The sequence below is a fragment of the Oreochromis aureus genome, linkage group 23 (genome assembly GCF_013358895.1).
Source record: "Oreochromis aureus strain Israel breed Guangdong linkage group 23, ZZ_aureus, whole genome shotgun sequence".
Taxonomy (NCBI): domain Eukaryota; kingdom Metazoa; phylum Chordata; class Actinopteri; order Cichliformes; family Cichlidae; genus Oreochromis; species Oreochromis aureus.
Genome location: NC_052963.1, coordinates 4,872,103 through 4,882,610, shown reverse-complemented (window position 1 = coordinate 4,882,610; position 10,508 = coordinate 4,872,103). Strand labels below are relative to the sequence as shown.

The window sequence follows — 10,508 nt, the reverse complement described above, 5'->3', positions numbered from 1 at the left end:
GCAGCAGCCTAGGCAGAGAATGTAAATAGAATTGGTCTTAGCACAGAACCCTTTGGAACTCCACAATTACCCTTAGTGTGTGACTAAGACTCCCCACTTACATGTGCAAACTGGATATTTATATGATTAAAACCACTGCAGTGCAATGACTTTGAGAGATACACTGAGGTCTAACAGAACAAGAACAGAGATCAGTCCACTGTTGTCCATAAGATTATCCCTAACCTTCATGAGTGTGTTCTCTGTACACTGTTGTTCCAATGCTCACGATACTTTTAGCATAGGAAAAACATTATATGGACCTGTTAGCAAGGTAAAAATGTTATTTCCATCAACAATTTAGTTTCTTAGTGACAGAAGATACATTATATACTATATATATTACCATGTTAACTAAAATGACACTATTTTAAAAGTCAAAGTCTCATTGAGATCAAAATCTCTTTCAAAATTCTTTTTTTTCTCTTAAATCCTCAGATCTCGTTATCATATTGTAAGTCAAATGGGCTTTAGAAACAAAAACAAGAAATGACACAAAGCAAAAAGCACATTGCATGTTCATTCAAACTACTCCAGCAAATGTATACATTTCAGATAGCAGGTGGCAAACTTGATATCACCTTGTGCAGTAGCAGCAAAATTTAATGCATGTACTTTTACTTAAAAAATTCTGCTGAAGAATGGAAATAGGAGGTATTTCACATAGCACAACCTCCACGTTCAACCCCCACTCCATCACATCCACCACCACATCTACTACTCCTCCTTTCTCTCTGTGATCTCATAGGGCTTGCTTCACCTCAGTCGAGCTCCAGTGCTTCCAGCCGGCAGCAGCACCAAGCTAACAAGTATTTGTGAGGAGAGAGAAAGAAAGAGAGAGAGAGAGTGAAAGCGAGTGAGAGAGAGGAAAGGGGTGAGCAGAAGAGAATCAGGCAGTGAGGGACCTCAGAGTATGAGCATAGAATGATTGCGGAAAGAAAGAAGGCATAAGATAGCGATAGAAGCAGAGGTGCTCAGTGCTGCACAATAGTGCCAGAAGCTGCTTTAAAAAAAGAAAGAGAGAGAGCTGGCATCATGGCAACGCTCACTGCATCATCACGACACATGGGGATGTTTGGCTGCTGCTGGTGAATACTGTGTGATGCAGAGGAGAGAGTCAAAGAGGACTTCCTGGAAACCAAAGGCAAGCTAAGGAAACAGGTCAGTGACAGTCATACAGACTCACAAAAAGCCTTTAACGTATCCAGCAACACGGACTCTGTGAGCTTTCACATTACAGGATAATGCTGATTTACATTCGTCAATAAGAATTCCCATGTCAGGGACTGGGATGTTGACATGTATGGAGAGTGGGAGGATGCGCATACATGCAGATGTTTGAGCAGGCTTTTAGATGCGTGTGTGTGTGTGTGTGTGTGTGTGTGTGTGTGTGTGTGTGTGTGTGTGTGTGTGTGTGTGTGTGTGTGTGTGTGTACTCTGTCAGATCTCAACCACAGATGTTAAGGTGAAAGAAAAACCTTCTGTGGCATCAAATATACAGAAACATGTCACGGTGTCTTCTATTACAAATCTTTGATTTCATTGGTGTTCTTTCTGAAAGTAAGAGGACGGAAGCATAAGTGGGAGCCTGGAGATGGAAATGGGAACATTTTATGATACCATGAGGGAAGAGAATGGTGGGGAATGAGGGAATATACAAGTCACAGAAAACAAAAACTGAATAGCAGCAGGTTGTAAGGGAAGGGAGACAATGCCTGTCAGCAAGGGAAAGCTTGGCCCAGCATTAAGCTCTGTAGCATATGATGGAATCCAGCATCAGTCCAAGCAGTCAGCTCAACAATCTTTATCAATTTCAAATGTAACCATCAACTGTCAAAAGTCCACAAGGCTGGCTAAAGACACTCCTCTCCTGATTAGCTGTGCTTCCAGTATGTGGGGGAGAACTCACAGTGTGTAAAATAACCTCTTATCTCCCTCGAGAGTTGGTGTACTTTCAATTTCCTATAGAATCAACCAGTATGAAAGGGAATATCAATTCATTAAAATTTTAATGAGCTCAACACATCAGCTGTGAAAAACCTCCCTATTTTTGAGGTATCACAGAATTTGGCAAGGTCACTGGAAAACACCCAGTGGTGGGGAGACAGTTTCTGCTTAAGGCAGCCAAATAACTAGACTGGATTTCTTGCAAAAAAAATATTTAATGAGCCCAGCTTAGCAGGTTTAAAATGTAGGTTTTACATTGGTGAAATGTAAAATCTTTGTTCCTTGTTTTTTTTATTTACTTTGCATGTTCAGTAGTAAAATTTTGTATTATGTTCTTTATAATTAAGCAGTACTGTGTCCATTTCATACTGTCAAAGATAACACAGATCCAAGACATCTGTCACTGTTGATGAATGGAAAAGACAGGGATTTAAATCACCCTTTTCTGGTTTTATACTTCAATGTGCATTTACCTTTTTAACTCATATTCATGCAGTACTTTTAATGTATATAATGTAATGCATGCCTACACCTACAGCCAAATAGAGCAAAGCACTATTTATGCAACAAATTACTTATGCACTACCATGCTGCCTAATATCTCATTGGACAAGAAGTTCTCCTCTTCTTGGTTTGTTGAGGAAAGTATTCTTTTGTCCAAAAGTCAAAGTCAAACATGAATGAATGGTGCTACCTGACCTGGTTTGAACATGGCCATTGGAAGGAAAGGATTCAATTTGCTAAAAAAAAAAAAAAAAAAAAAAAAAAACGCTAAGTGGCTCCAAATTTCCAGCATTATTATGAACATGGTGATGGACCTGTTCTGTGTGATGGCCTCCACTTGTCAAGAAAACCTAGCATACTTGTAAACATAACTCATCAAGCTTTGTAGGGGTTTTTTGGTGCAATGATATTCATGTACTGAAATACTGAAGTATCATCATTACATTAAAAAGCAAATATGAGCAGAAATTATTTTGCATGAGAATAAATTAGTCACATTTGACCTGTAGAACTGCACTATGAACAAACAGATCATGATATTATGAAACGTTCAAAGTTATAGCACAAATGAGCTCTCAAAGAGATAAAAACCCCTCCATGCTTGACAATATATTTATTAGTTACTTACTGGAGAAGGAAAATTCACAGGTTTTTTGTAACAGTCCACCAGTCCTGTCGAAATACTAATAACAACTTAAGTTTTACAGAAGTTATAGTTTGCAGTTTAGGCTTTGGCAAATTAGGAATACGTGAAATGGGCATTTTTTTCTGTAAAAGAGCAGAGGACACAGTGTGTAGGGTACTTTTAATATCTATAGGAATGACCATTGCCCTGTTATTTCAATGTAATAATTTTGCATGAGATGCTGGAAGAAAACTTGTATGTTTGTAAAATGTTGCCATATTAAGGACATTGGAAACACAATATATCATCATATTACCATCTTATATATCAGCTTCAGTCTTCCAGGGCAAAGTTGAAAAATACTAAAACACTGAAAAGCCCTTAGCGGAGCTGCAAAGCTAGAGCAAATTCTCAGTTTTTTGCCACTATAAGCAACTTAGTTCACATATAATACCTATATGAAATATTGTTAATGTTAATATTTTATTTTACCACATGTTAATGTAGTATATTGGGTTATATTGTCTATATTTCATCTTGCTGAGGATATAAAGATTAGATTCAAAAATATTCCAGGGGAAAACAGAATGAATGAGCTTTGTGGAAACTGCAAAAAAAATCTGTTGAATTGTAAATGACTGACAAGTTAGCTTAATAGGTCAATTTTTAATGAAAGGACTCCATGAAAACAAGTTTGCTTGTGTGTTTGAAAATACAAATAATTTCCATGTCCAGTTCAAATTAAATTTTGGTCTTCTATAAATTTTAAATGTGCTTTGCTCAGGTCTAACCAGTTGGAGGAACCACAAGATGAGTGGGATCCTGAAGAGAAAGCTTGACGATGACCCCTCCCCTTATTTGTCAGTGCAAGGGTCTGATGATGATGAGGTATCCTGCAGTGACAGTGGTAACAGCAGTGACAGCCTCAACCATTCTGTCCCCTCCAGCTTGCTGGATGGTAAGACATCACTACCACATGGCTCGCTATAAAGACTTCTGTTTTGTGTTCATTTAACAAAGTGAAATTGCTGTTGTGATCTGCAACTTGCTGACTCCCTTTAATGCTCTACTTTAATCCTAATATGTGTGGTGCCGATTTTATTTATGAGTAAAGAAAAAGTTTTCTCTCAATTGGTTTGTGTCCTCTTTTACCATTTTATGTTTAAATTAAGAAGGGAGTCATATACTTTCATCTGGTGTGGAGTCCCTCAAGGAGCAAGTTTGGGACCACTTTTTCTTATGTTCGCTCCAGCATATAACCACATAAGTATATAAGTATTTTTGTTGCTACATCAAGGTTTTCTTACTTAATGTTGCAAAAAAAAGTAGAAGAAACAAACGGAGAATAATGGCAATTACTGTATATAGCCTGGTCAGTATGGCTTTTTCTGTATTTGTTATACTGTTACATTACACTTTAATATGCCCTTGTTTAAAGCCTACATTCACACATAAGATATTTAAACTCTGTTTAAAGCTTTAGTCATGGAAACTTGTTGGCAAAAGTTATATGGTTTAACTAGCATTTAGTAGCGCCTCTATCAACAAAACTTTTAGGGGTTTTTTGTTTGTTTTTTGATTTAGTAACTGTCAACCCTCTCGGTTTTAATCCTAGCCTCCATCCAGCAGCAGTCAAAGCGACTGCGAGGTCATAATGTGCACTTTGAAAGCGTCACAGTCTACTATTTCAACCGGCGGCAGGGTTTTACCAGTGTACCCACACAGGGAGGCAGCACCCTGGGGATGTCACCACGTCACAGTGGGGTGAGGCAATTCACTCTCAGGGAGTTTGCCATGGAACAGAAACGGAGCCACCGGAAGATGTTGAGGGACCATCTGAAAGAGGAGAAACTTAATGCCATCAAACTCAAAGTCAGTACAAGGACTCTGTGAATCCTTATTTATCCCAGGGGTTATAATTTCTATGTGGGCTAATATCCATGGTACAGTCTTAATTTGTTTGTTTCATTTCATTTGTTTTCCTATCCTCCAGCTGACCAAGAATGGTACTGTGTCATCTTTGGAAGCAGATACGCTCACAATCGATGACATTTCCGAAGATGACCTGGATGTGGACAACACAGAGGTAGACGATTACTTTTTCCTCCAGCCTCTGACTACTAGAAGGCGCCGTACTCTTCTCCGTGCCTCTGGTGTCCGTCGCATTGATGTGGAAGAGAAGCATGAATTGCGTGCCCTGCGCATGTCCCGGGAGGAGTGTGGGTGTCGATGCCAGGGAATATGTGATCCCGAGACCTGTGCTTGCAGCCTGGCCGGCATTAAGTGCCAGGTAAATGGAACTGTGGTGAGGCCCAGCTATAATACTAAAATGTTGTCACTGTCTGTCTGTGCAGTAAAATGTTAAATTTGGTTATTTTCATTGCATAAGTTGGCATACAAGTTTCCATCCATCCATCAGTTTTCCAGTTTAGAGTCCTGGTGGGCCTGGTGTCTATCCCAGCTCTAAAAACGGTGAGAGGCAGGGTACAGACTCCAGATAAACCACAGGTCTTTTAAAGAGTTAAAAAATGCTTTATTTAACAGTACACTATAGCTGTGACTCCAGTTAACATAAAGAGAAGGAAATTAAAAGCACATCTTATATTTTAATGATTTACCTATGTCCATAACCTGTTTATTCTCTTAAATATCAACAGTAGACACTAAATATTTATAGTTTTTATCTCCTCGATCATTTTATTTGAATTCTAAGTGAATTTAAAAGAGAAGCGAAAGCAGAATTTCTTACAATTTGTCAGGAGGCCTCGATCTCGTAGTAGTCTCCCTCTGAAACTGGCTCTAGAACAAGTCTGTAACCATTTTCAAATTTCGCAGGTTACTTATTTAAGCAGTTATTTTTAAGAATTATTTGAAAAATGATCTCTGGTGCCATTTCATTGCCCTTTAGACCTGCATTCTTTCAGATCACTTTCAGCTAGTCGTATAGAAGTCAAAGTGAAAGAAGTCCCTTGTTCCCTTGGTTCATGTTTTCAGTGAACACTCTTCTGATGAGTTTGTGGTTGCAAGTTGCTGATTTCAAGTCTTACTGAATAGAACTAGATATTTATTTTCTACATGATGTTTTTGTTTGTGTTCTGAAGAAAGATAAAGTTATGCTTTAGCAACGGCCAACTCTATGACTGATGCATCGCTCAAGTATGAGTGTGCATTGTCCACCGTTTCACTGTCACATCCACCCCACATTTGTGACATCACATAATACAAAACTGAGATGATGCTGATCAAAACGCTTTAAGCTACAAAATTGGGACCAGTGTCAGAGAACTGCCGCCGTGTCCATCTTTTATGTACAGTCTGTGCATGCTCAGATGGACGTTTTAAAGCCCCGTCCTTCAGAATCTTAGAACAGCAGCAATGTTATTTTGTGTTATGCGTTACTGAATTCATACTAAAAGATCTGGAGCTTTAGGCATGGTAGTCTTTTTTTCAGAAACATGGAAGTAAATCTTGAGTGATTAAGGTGTTCTGGCTTCACAAAGTTTGGCTGCATGTTCTTGTGTAATGATATTAATAACACTCTGAGTCGAATCTGCTGTTTCTCTTCATGCATGATCAGCTTTGATTGGCAGCTCACTTTAATTTGCTTGTGTTCTGCACTGTGTATCACTCTGTCTGTAGGTGGATCGCATGTCCTTCCCTTGTGGCTGCACCAAGGAAGGCTGCAGCAACACCACGGGACGCCTGGAGTTCAACCCGGTCCGGGTGCGCACCCACTTCCTGCACACTATCATGAAGCTGGAGCTGGAGAAGAGCCGCGAGGAGCAGTATCAGCAACCAGAGCAGCTTGTAACCAATGGCAACAGTTACCACGGAGACTCCACCTTGGTCCAGCAGCAGCAGCAGCAGCAGCCAAACCTGCAGTTTCCACTGATGAGCAGCACGCAGCACATTCACATCATGCAGCTTCAGAACACAGGTGACACTGAGTCACATCTGGATGAGGAAGAAGAGGAAGAAGAGGCGGAGGAGGGAGAAGAGGAAGAAGACGACGATGAGGAGGAAGAAGATGAAGCTTATGATGAAGATGGCAGCAGTGTTTGCAGTGGGCTGTCGGACTGCAGCACACACAGCTTGGAAACAATTGACCCTGAGGAGGGAGAAGAAGATGAGGAGGATGAGGAAGACGATGAGGAAGAAGAGGAGGAGGAGGAGGAAGAAGAAGAAGAAGAAGAAGAAGAAGGAGAAGAAGACGATGAGGAGGAAATCTGGGATTGTTCACTACATGGAACAAATCCTCCACCCTACTCTGTTCCACTTCCTTCTGTGATGAGTTACTCTAACAGCACACTCATGAACCTCAGTAACCTCTTCCACACCACTCCACCCATGCAGCACTATCAAAGAAACAGCTCTGTGAGGGACGCGCCTGCTTTCCACGGTGAAAATGTCAGCAGCACACCCACGCTCCCGACAGTAGAGTCTGCATTAGAACTAAACACAGAACTCCACTGCCAAACAGAGCAGCACAACACTCCTCGCCATTTTTCGGAGTCCCTGCCACTCCAAACTTGCTCACATGTAGACACGCGTGATGCTAACACTGCCCCTGCTGGTGTGCTCGCTGAACAACCTCATTCGACAGACCTCCGGAACAATCCAGACTGTCATGACACACAGGCTGAGCATCCTGCTGAGTCTGAGGAGCAGACAGGGGAGGAGAGAGCAGAGCCTGCACAGGAGGAAACAGGACCGCAGACACATGGTCAAATGACATCATCAAAGAGTGTCTGAAAAGAGAGATCAGTTAACATGTGGAAATATGCGGTCAAGAATTGAAGTTTGCTTTATTCATGATGAACGCACTTTCAAAGACAGAATGAGTCACATATTTGACACAGAAAAAGACAGATAGATGGTACAGTGCTGTGAACATTTGTCTTCTTCACATTTTTCAGACATCAGTAAATAAACAAGAAAGTTTACAAATTATGCTTTCAGTTATTAAGGGGAAAAAGGTATCCAAGTCTCTATTGTCAACAATAAGAAAGACAGTAATGCAAAGATGGAATCTGTGAGATAGTTCCAAAGAGAAAATCATCGCTAACCAAAAAGACATTGGAATTTGCCACTTGGTGAACCACGTGAATGGTGATTTTTGGTGAAATACTCTGTGGACTGACAAGACCAAAGTTGAAGTTGTTGGAGGTTTGAGTCCTGTTACATAAAACTAACACAGCATGTTATAAAAAGAACATCATACTAACTGACAAACATGGTAGTGGTAGAGTGATGGTTTGGGCCTCCTTGCTGCTTCAGGACCTTGACGACTTCTCCAAAAATCTTCTGAATAGCTAAATAAAAATCCCCAAATGATGTTTTTGGAGTGGCCGAGGTGCTGAGGAATGTTTGAGGTGCTTTGGCATGAGCTTAAATGCTCAAAAACCATTCACTGTGGCTGAATTCAAACAATTCTGCAAAGAAGAGCAAGTCTGAATTCCTCCACAGCAATGTGAAAGACTCATTGCCAGTTAGTGCAAATGCGTGAGTGCAGTTCTTGCTGCAGAGGGCGGCACAACCAGTAATTAGGTTTAGGAGACAATTATTTTTTCACATGGTACCAAGTAAGCTTGAATAGCTTTTTTTAATCCTAATAAATGAAATCATCATTTAAATAATTGAAATTTAATTTTAATTATTTAAATAAACTCAGCTTATAAACTCAGCTTATCTCTGTCTAATATTAACATTTGTTTGATGAACTGAAACATGCAAGTGTGACAAATATGCAAAGAACAAAAACCCCAGCAGCAACAAAAGAAATCAGGAAGAGGGCAAATACTTTTTTTTTTCACAGCACTGTAAAATTTGAGTTCACGTTGTCTCTAAACTGTTCTAGGAATGTCAAGTTAGACTAAAGAGTATAAAATTAGGAAAAAGTTCATCTTTATCACTCAATCAATCAGTGTTTCTGTACCTGTAACTATATAGCATACAGTTTATGGCTTGTTGTACAGTCTTTGGTCATTACTGCATGTTGGTCATTCTGGTTGTGACTGGCATCTATGACAAGTCAAAATTAGATTTGGAGGTGCTTGTTTTGTTTTGGGGGGTTTTGTGTTGTGCCACCATCTTATTGTTGATGGTAATGATTGTTCAATTCCGTCTGTATCGCATGTGATCAGCTTACCGAAGAAGTTTATCATCTGTCAAGTGAGAAACATGAGAGTTAATCTTCCCATGTTAGGCTACTAGAACAACCTGTGTTTGCAGTTTGCCAAAGGGCTGGGTATGGTCACAGGCACAAGCACATGTGACTTTGGACCAGAAAACTGTTTTACATCTTGTGACCATTCACTTTCAGCTACTGTTTGGTCAGGCTTTTGCAGCTTTAAACATCTATTAGAAAGCTTTGTTCTCTAGATTACTAAGACTAAAGGTGCACATGCACATAACTGCTAGCAGTGCATACTCACACAAGGCTTTTCCTACCTTGATTACCAGTATGATCGCTCCGTGCTGTGCCCGGGCATATTTAAGGGGGTACAGCTGTACTGTACAAGGCAATGGAGTCCTTAGTTTTAAGACCTAATATCCTAAAAAGCAAACTATGTAGGCGTGTGTTACATTGCAGGAAGGTCCCCTGCCACAGTTAGGACAAATTTGTTTTTATATTGAACGTTGAATTATTTATTCATTCTATAAATCAGCTTAACTTTACAAAGCTTTTTAGTGGTTTTCGTTAGAGATCTCAAGATTACTATCACAGTCAACCCTCACAACTCAAACAGGCATTTGTTTTGACTGTACAAAATAGTCAAAGAAATGCCATTGCACTGAACAACAGAGAGAAAATGAGCAAACAGCTTATGAGAAGACATGTAACATGGTCCAATATCTTCATTACCACCAACTCTGATTTGTATTTTGTGCTATTTTGCAAATGTTAGCATGCTAGGAAGCCAAATGAAGATAACAAACATTGCATAGCCTAACTGCTAAACATCAGCATGTTAGCAGTGCTGACATGTTACCATGCTGATCTTAGTATTTTGTTCAAAACACTGCTATACACTGCTAATATACTGTACATGTTTCACCCCTAAAACTATCACAATATGTTCACCATCAAGTTAAGCTCCTAAAAGAGCATATATTTAGATTAGAGAATGGTCTGTCTGTGCATTACTTATTAGTTTACAGTGATCATTGTGAACATCAGTGATGAAACTATTTCTGTTTTTTTCCAGTGAGAATAATCAATACTGTCAAAAACTGGGGGCCACGTGTTCTGTATCTTCCTTTTTACACAATGCATTTTCATGAAAGTGTGAATAAAATCAATTTTAACGTCCACTGTAGTTTAAGAGTACTTTATTAATTGTGCTCTGTCTTTTGTACACTCAAAAAGTTCATAAAATCAAATTTAAATTAT

General features: G+C 39.6%; 1 protein-coding gene across 1 annotated transcript; it reads left to right on the top strand.

Annotated features, from left to right (window-relative positions):
- The first annotated feature begins 805 nt into the window (after positions 1-805).
- On the top strand, positions 806-10,412 carry LOC116320995 (cysteine/serine-rich nuclear protein 3-like). Its single transcript, XM_039606634.1, has 5 exons — positions 806-1,200; positions 3,900-4,073; positions 4,731-4,987; positions 5,109-5,405; positions 6,755-10,412. The coding sequence occupies exons 2-5, from the start codon at positions 3,926-3,928 to the stop codon at positions 7,865-7,867; spliced, it is 1,815 nt and encodes a 604-aa protein (XP_039462568.1). The 5' UTR covers positions 806-1,200; positions 3,900-3,925; the 3' UTR covers positions 7,868-10,412.
- The last annotated feature ends 96 nt before the right edge of the window (positions 10,413-10,508 follow it).